At 44.1% G+C, this 24,611-nt stretch overlaps 1 protein-coding gene across 1 annotated transcript in view; it reads left to right on the top strand.

The window, feature by feature from the left end:
- Nucleotides 1-24,611, top strand: part of COL22A1 (collagen type XXII alpha 1 chain) — a 283,216-nt gene that overhangs the window by 50,275 nt on the left and 208,330 nt on the right. Inside the window, exons 6-9 of the mRNA XM_068129833.2 lie at nt 3,825-3,962; nt 5,974-6,036; nt 6,406-6,459; nt 14,421-14,465. Of these exons, the coding sequence (XP_067985934.2) occupies nt 3,825-3,962; nt 5,974-6,036; nt 6,406-6,459; nt 14,421-14,465 (300 nt within the window). The remainder of the gene's footprint in view (nt 1-3,824; nt 3,963-5,973; nt 6,037-6,405; nt 6,460-14,420; nt 14,466-24,611) is intronic.

Below are 24,611 nucleotides of genomic sequence, written 5' to 3'. Positions count from 1 at the left end.
ATCAGAAATACATTTCATTCACAAAAACAATTCACACATCTCCTATTACTCATATCAGATTTCTTGATACATTTAAATTCATGGCAAGTCCATTGGCTAACTTGGTTCAAAATCTAAAAGAGTTTCCATGTCTTTCAGAGTATTTTTCAGATAAAGATTTTCTAACACAAAAGGGAATTTACCCCTATGACTATATGGACTCATTTGAGAGATTCAATGAAACACAACTTCCTTTAAAAGAAAATTTCGATAACAAATTAAACAACAGTCATATATCTGATAAAGATTATGTACACGCACAAAATGTTTGGGAAAAATATAACATCAAGAATCTTGGTGAGTATCACGATTTGTATCTCAAAACTGATGTGCTTTTATTGGCCGATGTATTTGAAGCCTTTAGATCTGTTTGTCGCACTGGATATGGATTGGATCCTGCTCACTACTACACAGCACCTGGATTGGCTTGGAGCGCGATGTTGAAAATGACAAAACAAGATTTGGATTTGATAACCGATGTCGATATGCTTTTGATGATTGAAAAGGCAAAAAGAGGTGGAATTTCACAAGTATGCTCGAGCAGCTACTCAAAAGCAAATAACAAATATCTTCCAAATTATGATTCAACGAAAGAGAGTTCTTACTTGATGTACTATGACGCAAACAACTTGTATGGCTGGGCAATGTCTCAAGCTCTTCCTTATGGGAAACTAAGATGGGTAAAGGAAAAAGACTACACAAAGGTTTTACAAGATGTATGTATCTCTACACAAAAACAATTGGATGATTCAAAGGTTGGTTATTATTTTGAGGTTGATTTAAAATATCCTGAAGAACTTCATATCAAACATAAAGATCTTCCATTTGCTTGTGAGAAAGAAAGTCCAAAGAAAGAATGGTTGAGTGATTATCAACGATCGTTTGATATAGGTGAATCAACAGAAAAATTACTTACTACATTATATAACAAGAAAAATTATGTACTACACCAAAGAAATTTGCGACAATATTTATCAAAAGGTCTAAGAGTAGAGAAGATCCACAGGGTTCTAAAGTTCAATCAAAGTCATTGGTTAAAGGGGTACATTGATTTTAATACACAAAGAAGAACAGAGTCAAAAACAGATTTTGAGAAAGACTTTTATAAATTAATGAATAATGCGGTCTTTGGTAAGACCATGGAGAATGTGAGGAAAAGACAAAATATCAGACTAGCAACATCTTGGGAACAAGCATCAAAATTAATTAATAGACCGAGTTTTACTAGAGCTGAGGTCTTTACTGAGAACTTTTGTGCGATCCATTTGGTTAAAGAGAGTATTGAAATGGACAAACCTATTTACATTGGAACATCAATTCTTGACTTGTCAAAGTCATTAATGTATGATTACTTTTATATTAATCTAAAATCAAAGTATAAGGATAATGTGTCATTGTTGTATATGGATACTGATAGTTTTATTTTGAAAATTAATACTGATGATGTTTATTCAGATATGAAAAAGGACATTAATATCTATGATACAAGTAATTACAGTCCAGAGAGTGAGTTGTTCTCTTCTAAAAATAAAAAGGTGATTGGAAAGTTCAAGGATGAATTGGGAGGAAATGTTATGAGTGAATTTGTGGGATTGAGGTCGAAGGCTTATGCTTATAAATACATTGTGAATAACGTTGAAAAGACTGATAAGAAGTTAAAAGGTATAAAGAAAAATGTCATTAAAGAAACAATAAACTTTAAGGATTATTATAACTGTTTAACAACAAAGAAAGAAGAGTTTAGAAAGATTAATGGAATAAGAAGTTATAAACATCAATTATATTCAGAAGAGGTGAATAAGAAAGCATTGGGGGCTTTTGATGATAAGAGGTTTATTTTAGAAAATGGAATTGATCGTCTCCCTTATGGTTATATAAGTATATAAGATATATATATATATATAAGTGATAAGTTAAAAAGGGGGGTTAGGGATTTTAACGGGCTACCGCCACCTTTTTTACTATTATATAAATGATAGAACCAAGTATCAACCAGACTAAAGAGTGGAGGTGTAATCAACCTTGGTATATAAATGGAAAACATAACGAATGTGAAAAATATCAGATTCAAGAGGTTGAGAGAATCACTGGTCAGAAGGTTCTCAAGACGGATAAACGTATTCATTTGTTAAGTGGGGTAATGGAGGGTGGGAAGAAAAATATATTAGAGTGGAGTGAGAACTTTAATGGTTATCAATCGGATAATAAATATTATAATTTTAAAATGGTATGTGGGAGAGGAGGAGGTCAAACAAGAACCCTCCGTGAAACATACCACTTTATACTTTCACAACAAAAGGTTAAGGAACCTGTATACTTTATAAATATACTTGATGGGGATGAGTTCTATAGGAGAATGGAACTCTTAAAAAAGTTAGAAAGAGATAATATATTTATAGGCTCATTAGCAGAGTGGTCTAAGGAACTATATTAAGGGGGTAGTGGGGGGAATAGGGTAAAATTTACATGGAAGTGAGAAGGATCATAGGTTCATAAGGCTAGAAGGATTATAGGTTCATAAAGGAAGAAAATCATAGGTTCATAAGGCGAGAAGGATTATAGGTTCATAAGGTGAGAAGGATTATAGGTTCATAAGGTGAGAAGGATTATAGGTTCATAAGGCGAGAAGGATTATAGGTTCATAGAGGGAGAAATAGAGGTGTTTATGATTTTTTTTAAAACAGGGGGGTAAATGACATTAGATAGGGATTTCCCATGTTAAACGGAGGTGTCCCAGAAGCAACATTTATCATCTACTTCGATCAGTATGAATTATTTTCTCTGCAATTCTTGGAACGATTGACACAAAATTTTCACCATAGGAGTGCCTCCTCCTGTAGAATATTTTAATGATAATTATGACATCATAGTTCAGCGGTAAAGGTGCCATCTTGCAAAAACCGAAAAACTTTGCTCCTCCATATTTCCGACCCTGCTTCATGGAAAAAATTGAAACATGGCTCATTGTCAAGTACTCCCCATGGGGAATAAGATATGTTAATGATGATGTCATCGGTGCCTTAATTATGACGTCATAATTCGACGAGTACAATGCTTGATTCGATAAGTAATGGAAAAAAAATTCTCATAAAATATTCTCCTCTTAAACTGCTTAACAGAGCAATGCAAATCTTTAACTAATTGATCAACTACCCATGGGAAATATAGTTTGATAAAAGTGACGTCATCAGTCACTGGTCTGGCAGCCATATTGAATTTTTTTTAAACCCTCAAAAAACAGAAGAGTTGGCTTGCACCAAGTCCTTATCAAGACTGCGCAGGGTAAGTATTCTATGAATACCATTTAGTTCTCCAGATGTATTGAGATACAATGTGAAGATTGATCTTGTCTGGCATACATTCTTGGGAGTTGGTTGAAATCTTTCCTCCTCTCTTTCATCCTTGCTTCCATGGCTGACATTGATTTCTCGAAAAGCGAAGGAGTTAACCACCTGAACGTTTGAACTGTTAATGGCATCGTCGATCATAATGTTTGGCCAAGTTGGCCATCTTGTGCAAGTATTGCAACTTGGCCACCTTGGCTGTAGCTACTAGAATTTTAAAAACTTTACAAAATAGTTTCTAGAAGATTCTATGGACACTGCCACATTACTCACCCTGGATAATGCTCATGACCAGAGAACCTGAAATTGGGACTAACTCGAACTCAAAGGCTGATTTCATGTACTGGGGGGGGGGGGGGGGGGAGGTAACAGGGCAGGAAGGGTCACTGTAAAATTTAATAGAGTTGTAATTTATATCCCAATTGTCTGTTGCTTTGTTAGTGTGGCCCAGAAATCACATTGGTTCCTGTAAGACCTTCTCCCGAACTGCCACCTGTGGCCACGAATCCACCACTTCCTGCGGAAAAGAACAAGACGACCTTATCCTGCTCTTGTGAGCCAGGATCACAAGGTGTCAAGGTGAAATGTCCTTCATGTTCCTTAAATAGTTTATTCTGTACAAGAGATACCACGGGATTGAAAGTAGTATTGTCTAATACCTCTCAGTGTTGCATTTGTTATTTTTGAATAAAAGTTTGTAATAGTTAGTTATTTTTGGTCATGTAGTCAGAGCTCCCTTTTCAAAGGAAATATCTTCCTTCCAAACTCAAATTCAAATTGTTCTGAGGCCATTAGAAGCTTCCCATATATGATGTAATTCACTGTGGTTGGACCAGTGTTATGATGCATCACTGGGGATCAGTGGATGTTTAAGCCTGTGTTACATAACCCCTTCGAAAGTATTGAATTATCCATGGTCTTCTTCTTGTCATGTCCCCGGACAGTCTATACATGGCCCAGCCAAAACAGGACACATTTTTGTGCCTTGTTGTTGAATTCGGCAAGATCTGCAACAGTGCAGGGTTCCTCTCGCGATGAATATTGCAGGAGATGTTGCATGGTCTGTGACTCAGTTCCACATTCGCAAGTTGTCGGGATGGTTGTATATCCCCATTTGTTTAGTAACACCTTTGAACGACGTACACCAGTCTTAAGTCTGTTAAGGCACTTCCATGTTATCCAGTTGCATTTAGCTCCTGGGAGGGAGGCTTTAATCAGGTAGAATTTCCATTGCTGGGGGTTGTTCGAGATTGGCAAGCCTGTCTTTCCACAAAGCGATGCGGGCTTCAGCATCGCTTCAATAAATATATTATCCTTGGTGAGTATTCATGAACTTGAATATTCTCATTCCCTCCATTCCCGCGGAGGTTCGGGGGGCTGAGGTGTTGTCTATCAAAGTGTTGCAAAACTATTGGGAATGGGGAATCTTTGGTCCAGAGTGACAGCTTTGATGGAGTTAGGGAGGGAGGAGGAGGGTGTATAAAAAATTCTCCAAAATTGCATTATGTAATGTATAGGTGGCACCTTGAGAGTCAACCACAAAGTGCAGAATGGCATCACATGTAAGCACGGCAGGTATAATATTTCATCTCATGAAGATCAATAGTGAGCCAGATTGACGTTTTAACAACAATCGAATCACATGTTCATTTTCTGGGAATAGCAGGGCTTATGGAAGCTTAGAACCTAACCTAATTAAGATATATTGAAATTTTTAACAACCTTTTTTAGCAATTTTGGGGGCCATTTTGAAAAAAATCGAGTTGGCTAATTGCCTGGATTTCAAGAGTATCTACATAGGAGCCGGAATGCCAAGATTCGTGTTTGTATCACAATGTGAACGTTTCTTGTGTTAGCTGCCTTGCTAGAAGTGAATGCACAAAAGGAATGCCCCTTCAACTTCGCCACCACACTCACAATATGCTTAATCCAGGATAAATACTGCAGTTCCATCGGCATCATATAGTGATCATTTGTTTAGGGTACAGTATTATAAATACATTCGGACCTTTGTGAAGTTCGGAGCATGGGTTTTTTTTTTCTTTGTTTCTTTGACTTTGCATCTGTGAAATGATCACTGAATAAATTGGTGCCAATAGATCTATTCCACTTGAAGTCTCTAGTTAATCCATGTTTTTTTTACCTCACCAATGATGCTTTATTTGAATATTGTTTAACAACCCAAAACAAAACAAATTGAGTACCAGTTCACTGGTAATTCCCTGCTTGTCGTAAAAGGCGACAAAAAGGATTGGCGGCAGGAAGGGCATCCGGCCGTAAAACATTGCTTCAAAAAGGGGACCCAAAAACAACAACAACCACGGTCCCCGAAAAAGGCCAACCCCCGCTTTGCGGGGAAAAATGGCCTCTAAATGTGGTTTTTTTTTTTGGTTTTTTTTAACCCAAACATTTCGGAATACTTATCAAGGTGTAGTGCACAAGCATCCTGATTGAGTTTGATCTGCCAAATGTACAAAAGCTAGTGTAGATTATACAGAGCGAGATGAAAGGAAGACAGAGTGGATATACAGGATTCCTTTTACCTGGACTCCAGACAGAGGGAGGGAATCGTGACCTTTCTCGTGTACAGGGTGAACAGGGTGTACCTGGATTGAGAGGGCCTCCGGGGCGAAAAGGTGATAAAGGAGACACGGTGAGTAAACACAGACATATATCCACCAGACACTCAAATGACAATGTGCGCAGTTGGCAGTCTTGTCACTCGTACGTGTTTCAACAGATTACTTGACGAATTTCATGAGAACCTTTTTAATGCAGTGAAATGTATCGTCTGGTGTAGATATCACTGAAATCTGGATGGAATGTTGCCATATTTCATCCTAAAATTTAATGTACATCTGCCTAACATGATGTTTCTCAAGTCATATATTCCTTAGTCTTAAATAAATAAATAATATATATATATATATAATATTGGTTGAAAATTTATAAGGTAGTCATCCCCAACTCAGTGATGGCTTGTTTGAAAAGTGATAGCTCACTGTGCAGGCCTTTGTTTCAGGGATTTCCTGGAGAAAATGGTTTTATTGGTCGAAAAGGAACCACGGGTGATACGGTAAGGACAAGCACAGTGACAATGTAATATCTGCAACTATCATTGACATTTTAAAATAAAGGTTCATGACAAGCTCGTGATGATGCTGGGTGGTAAATAAGTCTTCAAAAAATTGCATTAAAACAATGTTGAACTGGGTTAGCCAGTAAGTTATCTTTTATGAACCAGTACGCTTCATAATGCAGATAACAAAAGTTCAAATATTGTGGTTGGGTGAGGAGTATATATATATATATATTCCCAGTGTGTACCCTGCATTAGAATAGGTACACCGTATCCCTGCGTGTCGTAAAAGGCGACTAAGAGGGTTGGCGTCAGGAAGGGCATCCGGCCATGAAAAGATTGCCTCATAAAGAGAACCATGACAATTACAACTACATATGGGCAGGGTACAGCCCGAAGTGGAGATCGGTTTCTGAGGTTTGGGACATGGAATGTAGGGACAATGACAGGGGCAGTTGCAGGAGAAGTACATGGAGAGGAGGAAAAAGTTGTTTCATGGGTTTGTTGATCTGGAGAAAGCATTCGATAGGGTTCCACACGAAGTATTGACATGGGCATTGAGGAAGTTAGGAGTGGAGGAATGGTTGATCAGAGTAGTGATGGCAATGTACAAAACAGCGCGCACAGCTGTAAGGACAAAGGACAGGAACAGTGGTGAGTTTGAGGTGAAGGTGGGAGTGCATCAGGGGTCGGTACGAAGTCCATTACTATTTGTAGCTGTGATGGAGGTGCTGGCTCAGAACCTTGTGGGCTTCTCCCACAAGGCAGTGGGATTCCGTTACCCTGGACAAGGGGCCCATACCAGTTACTGTCAGCCGGAGCCAGCTGAGTCCGGGCCTCGCAGTGAAGTTCCTCCCAGCAGTTGCTGAAAACAGCTACCCTGCCACTCAAAGCTCATATAACATATGCTTGTTTGTTGTCTTAGACAAACACTGCAATGCATGTAAAATGCAGTTGATATCTACAGTCACGTGAAAAAGTAAGTACACCCCATGTAAAGTTTTGACTTTTTCAACATATTTCAACATGCAGCTATTTGATCTTCATTTCAACAATATTGATGGATAAAGGTGATATAATATAACAAATATCATGAAACATTTACATTTTGTAGTCCATTGTATAATTTAAATAAACATAAATGCAAATTTCGCATGTGGAAAAAGTAAGTGCACCTTTGGCTCTAATAGGTGGTATTGCCCCCTTTGGCAGAAACAACCTCAAGTAGGCATTTCTTATAACTGTCTGTCAGTCTCTGACATCGACTGGGAGAAATTTTTGCCCACTCCTCCACTTCAGCAGTGTTTCTTTCAGCAGTGCGATGTTTGAGGGGTTTCTTGCATGCACAGCTCGTTTCAAATCCCCCCACAACATCTCGATGGGATTTAGATCCGGGCTTTGACTTGGCCATTCCAGAACCCTCCATTTCTTTCTTTTCAGCCATTCCTTGGTGGATTTACTGGTATATTTAGGGTCATTGTCGTGTTGCAAGGTCCACCTTCGGTTGAGCTTCAACTTTCCAACAGATGGCCTCACATTATGCTCAAGCACCCTCTGGTACAATGAAGAATTCGTAGTGGATTCTATGATGGTGAGCTGCCCAGGCCCTGATGCAGCAAAGCTGCCCCAAACCATAATATTTCCACCACCATGCTTTACAGTTGGTAGCAGGTTCTTGTGGTCAAATGCTGTCTTTGGTTTTCACCAAACATGTCTTCTGGTACTGTGGCCAAATAGCTCTACCTTTGACTCATCTGTCCAGAGCACATTGTTCCAGAAGTGCTGGTCTTTGCCTAGGTGTTCATTGGCAAACTTTAGTCTTGCCCTGATGTTCTTTCTGGACAGCAAATGTTTCCTCCTGGCACACCTCCCATGTAGATCAAATTTGTGCATCCTCTTTCTAATGGTAGACTCGTGCACTTTGACATCAACAGTGGCAAGAGCTACCTGTAAGACCTGTGATGACATTCTGGGGTTCTTAGAGACTTCTTTCAGCATCTTGCGGTCTGCTCTCAGGCTGAACTTGCTGAAGCGGCCTGGCTTGATCAAGTTGGCAGTTGTTTGGAATCTTATCCACTTGTAGATGATCTTCTGGACAGTCGAATGATTGATTTCAAATTGTTTGGAGATCTTTTTAAATCCCTTCCCAGACTCGTTGGCATCTATAACCTTCTTTCTGAAGGCCTCAGAGAGCTCTTTTGATCTAGGCATGGTGATGCCGCACACTTCAACAACAAAGAGCAAACCAAACTAAATGTCTGACGTTTAAATAAGACAGGTTCCTCCAAGATCCTCTCTAACGATGTTGTAATCATTTGCACCTGAGCTGGGGCACCTGATTCTAATTTTAGGTATTTGAAGTAGTGATAAATGTAGGGGTGTACTTACTTTTTCCACATGCGAAATTTGCATTTATGTTTATTTAAATTATACAATGGACTACAAAATGTAAATGTTTCATGATATTTGTTATATTATATCACCTTTATCTATCAATATTGTTGAAATGAAGATCAAATAGCTGTATGTTGAAATATGTTGAAAAAGTCAAAACTTTACAAGGGGTGTTCTTACTTTTTCACGTGACTGTACAAATCTTTGTGGTGCATGTAATACATATATTGAGTCAACAGATTTTGGGAGCCATTGTGACACACCAAAAAACAACTGTACATTGATACTGAGAGGCATACTGAGTAAAATGTACTCCATGGGGTTGGAGGCAACCACTGAGGGCAGGGTTTTAAAGAAGGGAGGATCAAACATACACAGCAATACTGTTACGTTTGTGGGTGGTAGACAATGATTACCTTAGAGCCAGGTAGAAGTGTATAGATTACCATGTTCTGTATTCGCGATGAAGCAGAAGAACCCCCATGTACATAAGTAGGGATCCGGTAGACCGTATGTCGTGTAAGTGTATAAGTGTCCCCACGAGAGGGATGGGGTTATGTTAATTAGTTAGGGATTATGGGTAATAGTCTGGTCTGTTAGGGGGATTGTGCAAATTTGTCTACAAGCATGAAACTTGGCACACTTGTCGTTTGTGACATGCTGAATTCAAATCTGCCGGGAGCCAAAGCCAATTCTCAATGGGAGCGCCATATTTGACACTTCAAAATGGCCGCCACTCAAAAACTGACTTTTCCGTTACTAGCCAACCAAAAGTCACATAATTACAATTAAAAGCACTTTTCTAGGGTTTTGGACCTCACTGATTCTAAATATGATGTCTGTTTGACAGTAGCCGTGACAGGAAATTTTACATTTTTTTTATTTTTATGTTTGACAATTTTTTTAAATTTTAATTTTTTTATTTAAATTTTATTTTATTTATTTTATTTCATGAACATGGGATTGTGAGTTCTGGACCTTTGAGCCCAGATCTCTAGAGACTCAGGTGGTCCCTCAACACCAGAGCAGTAATTGGAGTATGACTTCTGTCTGAGGAGATACAGACCCATGACAGAGACCTGGTGAGCATAGCGAGTGCGCTTTATATGATGCTCATGAAGCACAGACTGGGCACGGCCAGATGTGAGGACCTGGGCCTGAGTAAGAATGTTGCTCCACCCAGAGTCCCGCAGCAACTTACCAATCATCTGGTGCATTTTGTCCTCTATGTGTCGAGCACCCATCATCAGGACCAGCTTATCTTCCCCCATTGTGTCAGGGAATGACCACTGCAGCTGCTTAGCGATGGCATACAGAGGCTGGTCACCACCAAGCACAGGAGTTTGACCAGGGTTGAGGGCCTCTGTGCCTTGCATTGTGAGATGCATTGCATGTTTCATCATAGAAGGTGTGGCTGCTTTGTCAGGGAACAGAGGTAGAACCCCTATCAATGCCTTAGGCTTCACAGAGTCATCACTCATGAGTCGGGAGTTGTAGCCTGACCAGGTGATGACTTCACCTTCTGGCAATGTGTCCTGTTTCAGCACTGTGGACACATGTGCCATCCAGGACTCATCCTTGAATTTGGCTCCATGTAGCAGATTATGAGACGGCCGAGAATTGAGATCTGGAGTACATGGTACATGCAAATCATTGCTTGAGAATTCAGCTGGCTGAACCACTGTGTAGGATTCGGGAAGTTGTGGTACAGTAGTGTCTGTAGGATCCAGCTCGATAGAGGGTCGCTGTACTCCTTGGTTGTCCCAAGACAGGTGGTTTGTCACGCTGATTGCTGTCCCATGGAACTCATCATGGGAGAAGTTACCTTGGTTGCTGCTATCCAAGTTGTCTACATCAAAGGTCACGAAGACCCCACTACGGATGTTTGTGGGCAGCACAACTCCATCCTGGACAAACTGTTTGACGTGTGCTCGTGCCATGGATCGCCTGATCTCCAAGACACGACTGTAAGACACAGAAACCCCAAAGGCATTGGCATTATTGATCTCTTTCTTCCGCCTACCCTCACCATGCAGCTTGAGGCCCTGGTACAAAGGGAAAGGGGTCTCATGTTCTTTGTTGTGACGGATGTTGCTGGACTTTGTGGCATGATGTGAACCACTGCAGGTATTATAAATAATCTGCTGGGCAATGGCGCTTGCAACTCTTGCCCTGCCTTGTACCTGCGCCTGCAACTCCTCATTGCTCTGTTCACGCAAGATTGAGGGGCCCTGGAGCAGGATGTTGAGGAAGCTTCTCAGCTGTCCAGGGATGGGAGATGTCAGGGAATCAGAGGCAAAAGAACCAGTAAATGGTTCTTGCCTCTGGAGACAGCATTTCCTAAGTATTACTGCTGCTCGCATCAACAACAAAGCATCATCCTGACCTATCTGGGACTTATGGGCTTCAGCTATTAGATCTCCAACGTTCTGGTTGCTAGAGATATAGACTTCCTTGCCCTGGGAGAACTCTGTCGACTCAGGAAGCAGCTTCAGAAGATACTCCTTGAACCGTGTGGCATGTGGTTCCCTGGTATCAGAACAGGGAATTCCCTGTTGCTCCACAAGTGTTCTATATAACTGTCGCAAAGCAGACAGTTTGAAGACTGAGTCAGAGTCCTCGACTAAAGCAACAATCTGCGCAATGGCAACTGAATTGAAGTGAGGGGCAGGAGGACCTGCAGATGATCTGCGATCCTCAGCACGAGCTGAGTCTCTCAGGTGCAAGTAACACTGTACATGATAGTAAGTGTCACCAGCGTGGGCATCAGCTGCGTGGGCAATCAGTTTGCCCAGAAGATTGAAATTGTTGGTGCTCTGAGCCCAGGTCTTTAAGTTTGTGTCTACATTAAATGTTTCAACTTTATGTAGATTCTTTTGGTCCTGTCCCTCACATATTATGCAACAAGGAGACTTCTGAGGAGCAGAAGACACTGCAAAACTGGACCGTAGTTTCTTAGGTGAGTTTTGGTCACTAGAATCCTCTTTTTCAGTGAACCTTCTCAGGCGAGAGTTACTGCAGTAGGTTCTGCAAACTTTGTGATATTTGGCATTGTGTGTCTGAAGCGTCTTAGCAATGCCCTGGCCCTCATCAAGCTGAGCCCATGACACTTTCAAACAAGAAGGCATGACACCAATGGCTTTAAAACCATTCAGATCTTTCTCAATTGAAGCAAGGCCCTCTTCCGTTGGCGTCTGCAACCGTTCATCCTTTTCTTCTTGGCAGACACAGCAAAGCTCCCAGTTGATGGCATCCATCCTTGCCATCCACCACCAGTACAGCTAGGACTTCTATTCTCTATTCTTCTATTCTATTCTTCTATTCCCACAGCAGAACGACAGGCACCTGAAATAAAATAAAATAAAATAAATTTAAATTAAAAAATTAAAATTTAAAAAATTGTCAAAAAAAAAAAAAGAATATGTAAAATTTCCTGTCAAGGCTACTGTCAAACAGACATCAGATTTAGAATCAGTGAGGTCCAAAACCCTAGAAAAGTGCTTTTAATTGTAATTATGTGACTTTTGGTTGGCTAGTAACGGAAAAGTCAGTTTTTGAGTGGCGGCCATTTTGAAGTGTCAAATATGGCGCTCCCATTGAGAATTGGCTTTGGCTCCCGGCAGATTTGAATTCAGCATGACAAAAACTACAAGTGTGCCAAATGTCATGCTTGTAGACAAATCTGCACAATTTTTCCCCTAACAGACCAGACGATGAAGCAGAAGAACCCCCATGTACATAAGTAGGGATCCGGTAGACCGTATGTCGTGTAAGTGTATAAGTGTCCCCACGAGAGGGGTGGGGTTATGTTAATTAGTTAGGGATTATGGGTAATGAACCCCCTGTCTGTAATTGCCTCTGTTATTTCCCTTCTGTTCCTTATGACAATGCAACAAACACACAAAGCCAGGCAATAGCGCATTAACAGACACTAAATAAAAGCTAACCGGAAACAGGACTTTGGGCACCAACAATGATACCACCTACGTTTGATAACATCAAGCAGGCAGGTCTGGGAGGCCACACCCCGGAGAGCAGTGATTGGTGAGATTTGTCGAGCAACAAAGAGAGGAACTGGCTGATCGCAGCAGGCACAAGCAGCATCGGATGATGTCAGAGCCTTGAGTATGAAGGAATTGGAGGGCCGACATTTTCACTCTCGGCTTCTGGATCTGGAAGTGAATGGTCGCCGATAGGCTCTCTTGCGGTGGGACAGTCTCAACGAACAGTCAAAGTTTACGAGCTCTTGGCTGTGGGGTTTGGTGGTGAACGGTCGTGTTACGCCATCATCGTGATTGTGAGGAGGAGCGAACTGCCGACCGAGGCCTGCGGTTTCCTGCACACGGACTGCAGACCGAGGCCTGCGTTTCCCATGAGTGAACTGTGCATGGAGGCCTGTGCTGTTCCCGCAAAGGATGTGGGAGTTTTGATGATTCCCGAGGGGGTTTAGGAGACCCCCAGAGCTAAGTACCTAAAGACAAACAGCCATTATATTCACCTTTATTGTTCCCTTTGTCTGTATATGAGTCTGTATGGGGATGTCCTATTTAGGAATCTTAGTTTTGCCTGCTGTTATTTTGTTACCAGCATTTCTTCAATAAAGCTGGTATTTTTGTACATTTTAAATCCTTGTGGGTTTGAATTAATTATCGCAGGTTTGAGGATGTCCGGTGGGACCCGTGAAGGTAAGTTCATCATTCTCCTTTCCCTCGCGTGTGAAGAACACCGCCATTTTTGACTGAATGCCTTTGAGTGTAAGCTCGTTCAGCTATCCGTTTCCTTTGAGGTTTTTTAATCCCTAGGAACAGGACAATACCAACACCAAAGCAGGAATTCACCCTGCTATAGTGGAGGAGATAATAACCAGGGAGACACACGGAAGTGTCTGGGATATCCTTTGAATGTTTTCCATTAGACACACAATATATGTGTTAGCTGCAGAATCCTGTCTGAACTGATGTGTGAAGTGTAGTACTGCCTAGCCCTGGTACGACCTCGGTGACAGACCGGCACTATTGGCAAAGTAGCAGTGCTGAGGGCTTTCACCCTTCTCAGCCTCTCTCTGCGGTTCTTTTTCACTGCCATTTTGTTTACTGAAAATCGTGGCATAGCCAATTGTGTAGTGTGATACAAGTGTGCAGGAGTCTCTGCAAAACATGATTGTGCAAGATTAGTCGCCGACAGACATTGTTGTTGCGTTGCGTTGTCGGCGAACATTGGCAGCCTTTAGACTGTAAAATAAAATATATAAAATCTGTGAAGTTGGATATGGGCAATGTTTTGTTTTTATACTTTATATATATCAGGAAGACTTTTATCTTCTTGACGAAAAAACACCTTTTGAAAAATATAAATAAAAAACACCAGTTGCGTATTTACATATTTTTTGTTTAAAGCAGATTTTTGTTAAATTGCTTTCATATCTTACTTTTGCTATGAATTATGTGACCACCCTGGTCTCTGTAACTAATTAGTCATAAACATCATATATGAGAGAGATTTGTGTTTGAAACTCCAATGGCAACCTAAGCACATAAACATGTGACTCTTTGTAATTTGTTTAGGGACTCCCAGGGCCACCTGGAAATCCTGGTGTTGAAGGAAAGCAGGTAATGTATCCATTATTGTTTCTTCACAGGTCACATAAATCTCAATTATTTACATTCCTTTCGTTATTCCAGTAAATATTCTTCATTATCACAGTGTGTGAATCCAATGACAATTGTGAATGAATGTTTTGAAAGTTTGGCCTTTGGTAAAAATATCCTACAATATGCCTGTCTGCCATTGTGTGGTGTGGACCACACCCACATCCGTCGCTTGACTCCACCCACCATAGTATGGAGACGAAATGATATGGCCGCCATCTTGGTTTTCTGGTGGGCCTAACACATTAGGCCTGTGGGCCTCTGCGATTATATACTGCCCTGGTTTGTTGTGTCAGATATCCATTGTTTTTGATTGGGTCAAGTGTTACTCACTACGAGGGATCCCAAAAAATCTAATCATATGTTGAATAATTTTATCTATTTAATTTAATCAAGCCCGTCTGAACGCATGGTAGATAATCAAGCGTTACGTTATGTAATCAAGTGTTACATTACGCAAATTACTAATGAGATAGCGATACGTAATTTTGAACGCCCCCATATTGGGGTTAAGAAATCCATGACAGTATGACAAATCAGCTCGTTCTGATATAACAGTGGGGAGGGTGACATGGATAAGAGGTGTGGTGTTCATTTTTTTATAGCACATTAAATGTATGTTTCCCAATCATGTTGTTGATCTTTTAAAAGTGCTTTAAAATTTAAATGTGCGTTTCCCAATTGGCCTGTTAACGGATTTTTTCACAAGTCTTGACAACAGTGCGATCAATCTAGTTTTTATTGTAAGTTTATTGACCACACTTGATCAAACACTAATCATTTTGACTATGACTTAACTTAACAAAGCAATGCATCTGTATCATTTGGAGAAATTATTGAAGAACTGTAGCACAGTTTGACCAGCTTTCGATGAGTATGAATAAACAAGTCAGTCATGTCAAAGAGCTTTGAAGAGCCCCCACACTGAAACAGCTTTGAAGTGATCCACAAGTATTGCTTCCTCCTGCTCACTAAGTGCTGTTGGACGACCCAGGTCACTATGATGTTTCCCATTAATTTTGTGTGACAATGTCCCCAATGAGATGTTATAATTCTTATTCACTTTCCTTAAGCTGAGATCCCCAGATTTTACTTCTCTCACAGTTTGTATTACATGGTCTTCAGAGAAGCTTGCATATTTAGGGGCTGTTTCTATGATCGAACCATCTTTCTGGGCAAGTTATTTTTACATAAAAATATATGCATTCAATTTATTGTTTGATGGTATAGCTTTTGAGCATACTTCTAAAAATGCTTCAAATTATCCATTTATGTTCAAGCAACTCAATATGTATCATGGTGCAACATTGAACACTTCAAAGTTAGCCCAAAATGTGTTCAATATTGCCCCCAAAATATTCAAACTTATGCTATCACGCACTTATAAACCACAGGGAAAGTCAGTGTTGTACACATGTTTACAACCAATTAAGGTAATGTATATTTACATAAAGGAATCTTATGTCAATACACATACATTTGTGCATATAGAAGTTTGCACAACTAAATTTCTTTCAATTTCAGGCTGATATTTTGAAATTCACTGCAGAACTAACACAAAAATAATTTATAGTAAAGATAAGTATGAAGACCTATAAAATGGCATTATCCTACCGTATTAAATAAGGCAATGTCTGTATGTATGTATGTATGTATGTATGTATGTATCTATGTATGTATATATTGTTACGGACCGCGGATTAGATGTTATTTTGACCGAGCGGTGGTGTAACCGCGGCCGAACAGTTATTCCCCGACTAAAACCCGATTCAACCCAAACGTTGGCCGTATCGCGCCACAGCTACTCAATCGGGAAAACTCTAAAGCGACCGAATGCAAAGAGGAAGAAGACGTACAGAAGAGTAACAGGATTTATTATTTACCCACACAAGCAAAAAGTAGCAGTCACGATTATTTACAGGGACATGAGACGCAGGTGACACAGTGAATTCCTTATACAAGCTTAATTACCTACCCAGGACAGAACAAACAAAGACACTGACTCACGCGGGGAATTGCAGAGTGGATTGCTGCAAGGAGGTGTGTGGCTGGAGGGGGGGGGACGGCACGGAGCTGGCTGGAGCTTGATCCCGCACGGGACGTCGGGCTGGACCTCGACGGCCGCTGATGCCACCGAGCCTGTCGTGTGCGCGGAGTCACGGGTCGGAGCTGCTTGTCTCAGTAAAAGCGCATCTGCTCTGGCGACCCAGCTCTTTCTTTGGACTCAGTAAAAGCGCAACTCTCTGACGACCCAGCTCTTTCTTTGGACTCAGTAAAAGCGCAACTCTCTGACGACACAGCTCTTTCTTTGGACTCAGTAAAAGCGCAATTCTCTGACGACCCAGCTCTTTCTTTGGACTCAGTAAAAGCGCAACTCTCTGACGACACAGCTCTTTCTTTGGACTCAGTAAAAGCGCAACTCTCTGACGACCCAGCTCTTTCTTTGGACTCAGTAAAAGCGCAACTCTCTGACGACCCAGCTCTTTCTTTGGACTCAGTAAAAGCGCAACTCTCTGACGACCCAGCTCTTGTCTCCTCCCTCCTTGTCTCAACTGCTTCGGGAACGCCCCGCCGGCGGGTTATATAGACCCCGCCCCTCAACCTTTGCGAACCTCCCCCAAATGCTCTTCTTCCGCCCTCTCAAGCCAAACCCCTTGTTCATGGTTGGTCGAGTGGGGCTGGCTCACTCCTCCCCTCTCTGACGAGGTGGGGACCCGCCTTTCTTCCCCAACCCTGCCTCGTGGCCAATGGTGGTTGAAGAAAACCGCCCAAAATGCAGTTGGCCATCGAAATGAAATGAAAGGGGACCTATTCTTATTTCACTTGGTACAATGGAGTATTTAAGTTAATGGCAGACACAGCCTTACCCTAAGACACATAATAAGATATAAGCTATCGAACAGGGGCATTCTATGATTGGCTGACGTGTATGCTTATGGACTAATTACCGAGACGCCCTTTTTACCTTTATACGACTCTGGAGGCAAGAGGGGCCATATCCAACCAATGGTACACAGCAGTTTACCACAATCCAATACACACAATCAAAAAAATGCCATCCTCATATCCGCAACACTGCACCCTCCTCCTCTTAGGCACGGCCCGGGCCTATAACTTTAATTTCGTGTGACACGTAGGTGTAGTTCCCTCTACTTTTAACCTGACCCTGATGCGACAGTTTTAAAACATAAATAGATGTGTCCCGCTGCTCCATTGCACCCTGCCTAACAGACTCACGCCCACAGTTAACCGAATTGCGGAATGGTTTTCAAACTACACACTGACGGTGGGGAGAATTATTTACAATTGACGCTACTTTTATTTACAAAACTAACCCAGGACCTGTGATTGTTCTTTCTGGGGGGGAGACAGTCTGCTCTGCATCGACGCACCATGAAAGCACCCATAACGCACCAATACACCCCCAAGCACCAATCGGTGCAGTCACCATTGTTCAATGAATAAAAATAAACCAACAACCCCTAACCCTGCAGGTGGTCTCTTGCTCTTCGGCTCCCTCTGCTGGCTATTATTATTTCTTCCAGTTGTTGTCACCTTCTTTGCTGGCGGCCTATTTGTATTAAAACTTGCACCCAACGTATCCTTTTTATTTATTTATGGCTCACCAGGCCGACTACGTGTGGTTCACCTGTGGGGCATCGGTGCCCTGTGGCCAAGGTCCGCCAGCAAGATTTCGGGCCCTCATGGCCGGTTCCAGCAGAGGGGCCATGCCCCAACCCATGGGGTCCAGAAGTGGTGCTCGGCCACAGACATGTGGTCCATCATGTGGTGCATCGATGCAGACAGCTGGTTCTGAGAGTTCCGGGCACACAATGGCCGACTCACGCACGCTCCCCTCGGCGCCCAATGGCGCACAGGTCATGTGGGAGACAAAAGGGGGAAGACAAATGAGCGAGGGGTAAGGTCACAAGGGTACACATCAATAAGGCAATGCAAGGCGGAATGCGTACGGAGAGCGAAGTGAGAAAGCTCGTCCCTACCGTACGTCACCCCCCTGTCACCTACACTACCCTTGCCCTTACCCCATATGTACAAAATCTACACATTACAAATTCGTCACTACTGTCACGTCTTTCCCATATTTCCCCTATACCAAATTCGTCTCCACAATCCCTCTACTTCAAAATTTGCCATCACCCAATTCATCATCAATCCTCATAAGGAGGAAGAGATGGAACCTCAAGCACAATGTCACACCCACGTCATGATGCGTCTCACAATCCAAAACATTTGCATCAAAAATAATTAAACATGGCATGGTGTGGAGTACCTGTCACCTCAGGTGAGTGGATGCAGATGGTGCGAGGAGACTCCAATCCTAACTATCCTCTTAATGACTTTAACACACGTTACACTACCCGGGGTCTTTCCCTGCCAATCCATTGGCCAACTTACACTATGGGTTCTAAAAACCAATTCCCATTGACCAAACTGTGGTGCTTCTCAATTTTGGGTCTCACTCCCCCGATTCATCTCCCGGTGCCCTTGCACAATTTATGGGCTGGGGCGTGTAGCTCTCCCAGCAGGTCTACCCACCTGCACACCTCCACCACTGCAGTTGCCACCCGAGCTTACCTAGCTCCTCACCCTAACCTATCTCATTGGGGAAGGCCCCTCCTGGCTCTGTCACCCCTTGGTGCCCTCTGGCACTGGGCTACCCGGGTCCGTCCTCCGGATCCTCGGGCCCCATCCACAACAACTCTACCGGCTCCCAGAGCCCACCTGCGGCCTCACCTGGCCGACATCCTCACAGTGGTGGAGTGCCCAAACCAACTACACACACTAACAGGCTACACGCCCAGCCATTTCCACAACACTAATGCACCCATCCAAATGCCATTCTCTCACCCGCACCACAGATGCCAATATCCAACTACAATTTACCTATACGCTCTACCTAACACTTACACTACCCACCCCGGGTATTCGTGATGGGGGTCCACTCTTCCCCCATTCACACCTCCGCACCATCCACTCCACTCCACAGTTTCCATCCTACTCACTCCACGACCATCCATTCCAATACCCCATGTATTCCACACTACCATTTATTCCATACACCTGTTCCTCATACCTGTTGTTGCACACCTGTGCAATCATACCTGGTGCCACCTGCACCCTCCTCCTCTTCCTGGACCATTTGGTCAGCACAATACACAATCACCTTCACTCACTCATACACTGCTCCACACACCTGTCCAGTTGCACACCTGTGCAATCACACCTGTTCAATCTCACCTGTTCAATCCTCAAACACACGGCATCATCTCATCTAACTACTCCCCTCTGAAACTTGCGCTTCCCAGTCGTCCCTTTAAACTATTGCGCTCCCTCGTCATTATCATCCACACTAAACTACCTGCGTCCCCACTACAGGTATCAGTCACTAACTAAACCTTAACGTTACCTAATGTCAATCTCTCGGGCCTTACACATTATCCAAACCCACCCGGGCTAGTTTTCACTGCCATAAACCCCATAAATCTAGTGCTCCTTTGCCCCCCCCCCCTGTGGTGTGAGATGGCAAGGTTGCCATCCCACCACATCGGGGAGGTCCCACTATAAATTTTGCTCGTCCAAATCCAACAAATCAAAAATTTGCCAATCATCTGCCAATCACTGTACCATTACCAATCATCACTCTGCCAATCCTTTGCCAATCATCAAATTTTGTTTTTTTCTAATTTCGGGTCCAGACCACTATCCTTATCACCCGTCTACTTACTAGATCCTCTCGGTGCGCCAATTCACTTCCACAGCCCGGCTTCGTAAAGCCGAGCAATGAATGCGGGTTGTTTGGTGCCGGCGGCTGGATGCGTCCGGCACTCGGTGTAGGGAAGGGCGCTTACCCGGGCCGAGATCCCACGCACCACCTCGGCACGGAGCCATCCAATTGCCCGATCTCGACCTGCCGGACCGCCTCAACAAAAAGGGGTCGCCATGACGACCCTTCCTATCGGGCTGCCCGTTCCGCCTAGCGGAGCACGGACGCGGCCGTTCCAAACGCGGCCCAGCGTGGATCACGTACGGCGGTCCTTTCGAACCCGCCGTGGTTCGGATCCACGCTGGTCCTCGCGGCACGCGAAGCTGCCCGACGCGCACCGAGGGCCCGATTCGGCTAAATGTCGTTCTAACCGCTACCCCGGTTACCGTCGATGCCTCACCTGCATGCTTACATGCATACGCTACCCCTTTCACCCTCACTGAGCTCGGTGTTCCAACGCCGCCCGTACACCCCGCATACTTCGTCAATGCATTCGTTCTTTCGCTCACAGACTTGGTCACACACCTGACCACCGAACACCTTGGCACACACTCGTCGCTCGCACACCTCACCAACACACCTCTTCGCGCCCCCTTCTCGGTCACCTCCTCTGTGACAATCACAGGTGTGCTCTCACTCGCACACCCAACCACGTGCCTCACTACCAACTCAAGTGTGCATTCCCACACACGCTCTACCATTCCAGGTGTGCATCCTTCCATTCCAGGTGTACATCCTCGCTCACCTGTCACAACCAACTCACGCTCCGTGTCACTCTCACTACTTTCACCACCACTCTTGACAGCGCACTCACCCTTACTCTCGACAGCGCACTCTTTCCTCATGCACCCGTCCATTACACACCTTTCTCGCGCACACTCTTGCGCGCACTCTCCCGTTACACCCTCTGTAACACTCACCACAGGCATGCATTCTCCCTCACTCTTGACAGCGAACTCTTTCCCCATGCACCCGTCCGTTACACACCTTTCCCGCGCATCCTCTTGCGCACACTCTTTCGTTACTTCCTCCGTAACACTCACCACAGGCGTGCATGCTTCCGTTACATCCTCTGTAACACTTCTCACTACGCGCTTCCATGTGCTCCCTCGCACACGCGCTACGACCGACTCACTCTCGACAGCACACTCACTCCTCGGCGCGCACTTTTTCCTCACACACCCTAGAGTCGGGCTTTCTCGCACACCTCCTTTTTCGCACACCAGACCTGTCGCACACTTCACCAACGGCCTCTCACGAACACCCGGGTCCGAAGCAACCCCCAAGCCGACTGAAGCTCCCCTCACATCATATACATATCCACGTATATCGCCACTCACCTTGGCACCTCGTCTCCGCACCTCCTTCGCCACCTGCAAACTCTTTATTTGGTGAGTGAGCACACCATTATGAGTTGAGCACCGACCTTGTACATATTCCATCACCTCCTCCCGTATTTCTCTCTTAGTTTCTGTCCGTCCCTTCTTAATTTCACTCACCTCTTCTTCCACTTCCTCTAATTTTTGCTTCACCTCTTTTATTTCCCGGTACGTCTCCTCAAGTTCGTCCTCTAAGGCTATCTTGACCGTCTCTATGTGCGTCCTCACCTGCCGGTCCTTCGTCTCCATTACCTCTGTCACCTCATCCATCCTCATTGTCAGTCCCTCACGTACCATCTGACATTGCCTCTGTGTCGCTATCAAGTCCTTTTTTTATGTCGTTTTGTGTCGCTTTTAAACCTCCTAGTACCGCAGTGTTCCTTTGAACCTGCTCCGTTAGTTCTTTTTGTCCCTCCGTCAGCTGTTCCACCTCCTCCGTCAGATCTTCTATGCCCCCTTGTAACTTCGCCGTATTATTCCTCACTTCTTTCTCCATACGCTTTTCACCTCGCTTTACCTCCTCGCGTACCCCCGAGACCTCCTCACTTACACCTCGTCGTATCTCCTCTTTCATCTCCTCCCTCTCTTTTGTAGATGCTACCCTCATCTGTCCCAATTCATCCCTCTGAGCATCCAGTTTGGTTTCTACCCCGATTTTCACCTCCTCTACCTGGTTCCCCATCTGTTCGATTTCCCGGGCGGATTGCTCCCCTATTTCCCGCAATTTGTCTTCCATCCTATTTTCTAACCCCATTAACCCATTTTTCACCCCCTCTATCTGATTCTCCTGGGCAGCCATTCTATTTTCCACCCCCGTTAACCCATTCTTTACCTCTTTTATCCCATTGTCTAACCCCTCAAATTTTTTTCCTAATCCCTCACCGGTGCCCCTCACTTCGTCCCTCATTACCCCCAATTGCTCACTCTGAGCCCTCGCTTCGTTCCTTATTTGCTCACCCATTTTGGCTTCCAATCGCTCACTATCAGCCCTCAATCCCACAATTTGGTTTCCCAACCGCTCACTATTAGCCCTTGCTTCGTCCCTCATTTTGTCCGTAAGGGCCCCGATTTGTAGCAGCAAAAGGTCCGAATCCAACGGCGGCGTTGCTACCGTCGCGGGCACGGCTAGATTTGGTGCCGCTGTAACCGCTTGCGCAAAGGCGCCATTTTGCGCGCCTGAAACCTCGTGTGCGAGAGCGCCATTTTGTGCACCTGATACCCCCTCAACCACATCCTCCATATACATTTCCCCGAGGTCCTGGGTCGATTCCACCCCGTCTATCTCTCCCTCCGGCATCCCGTTGCCTTGACCAGCCATGGCGCGATTTCAAAATTCGGGTTTTGCTTTAAAACACAAATTTTCAGCAGCTCGTAATTTTGAGCGCGTTGAGCGCGCTTCGGGCCTCGTATCTCACTCCCCGACACCAATTTGTTACTGTAATAACACAATTGGTGTCCAAAATTTGGGCTAAATAAATTTAGTCCCAGGTTCGAATCCCAACTCCTGACTACCAATTTATTACGGACCGCGGATTAGATGTTATTTTGACCGAGCGGTGGTGTAACCGCGGCCGAACAGTTATTCCCCGACTAAAACCCGATTCAACCCAAACGTTGGCCATATCGCGCCACAGCTACTCAATCGGGAAAACTCTAAAGCGACCGAATGCAAAGAGGAAGAAGACGTACAGAAAAGTAACGGGATTTATTATTTACCCACACAAGAAAAAAGGAGCAGTCACGATTATTTACAGGGACATGAGACGCAGGTGACACAGTGAATTCCTTATACAAGCTTAATTACCTACCCAGGACAGAACAAACAAAGACACTGACTCACGCGGGGAATTGCAGAGTGGATTGCTGGAAGGAGGTATGTGGCTGGAGGGGGGGTGGGGGGGGGGACGGCACGGAGCTGGCTGGAGCTTGATCCCGCACGGGACGTCGGGCTGGACCTCGACGGCCGCTGATGCCACCGAGCCTGTCGTGTGCGCGGAGTCACGGGTCGGAGCTGCTTGTCTCAGTAAAAGCGCATCTGCTCTGGTGACCCAGCTCTTTCTTTGGACTCAGTAAAAGCGCAACTCTCTGACGACCCAGCTCTTTCTTTGGACTCAGTAAAAGCGCAACTCTCTGACGACCCAGCTCTTTCTTTGGACTCAGTAAAAGCGCAACTCTCTGACGACCCAGCTCTTTCTTTGGACTCAGTAAAAGCGCAACTCTCTGACGACCCAGCTCTTTCTTTGGACTCAGTAAAAGCGCAACTCTCTGACGACCCAGCTCTTGTCTCCTCCCTCCTTGTCTCAACTGCTTCGGGAACGCCCCACCGGCGGGTTATATAGGCCCCACCCCTCAACCTTTGCGAACCTCCCCCAAACGCTCTTCCTCTGCCCTCTCAAGCCAAACCCCTTGTTCATGGTTGGTCGAGTGGGGCTGGCTCACTCCTCCCCTCTCTGACGAGGTGGGGACCCGCCTTTCTTCCCCAACCCTGCCTCGTGGCCAATGGTGGTTGAAGAAAACCGCCCAAAATGCAGTTGGCCATCGAAATGAAATGAAAGGGGACCTATTCTTATTTCACTTGGTACAATGGAGTATTTAAGTTAATGGGAGACACAGCCTTACCCCAAGACACATAATAAGATATAAGCTATCGAACAGGGGCATTCTATGATTGGCTGACGTGTATGCTTATGGACTAATTACCGAGACACCCTTTTTACCTTTATACAACTCTGGAGGAAAGAGGGGCCATATCCAACCAATGGTACACAGCAGTTTACCACAATCCAATACACACAATCAAAAAAATGCCATCCTCATATCCGCAACAATATGTATGAAGGTATGTGTGTATATATGTATGTATGTATGTGTGTGTATATGTATTTCTTGTATATAGGTATGTATGTATATATGAATGTACATATGAATGTAGTATGTATGGAT

Source organism: Myxine glutinosa, chromosome 11 (assembly GCF_964187855.1).
Source record: "Myxine glutinosa chromosome 11, kmMyxGlut1.1, whole genome shotgun sequence".
Taxonomy (NCBI): Eukaryota; Metazoa; Chordata; class Myxini; order Myxiniformes; family Myxinidae; genus Myxine; species Myxine glutinosa.
Note: the sequence above shows the minus strand (reverse complement) of the source record. Positions and strands in the feature narration are given on the sequence as shown.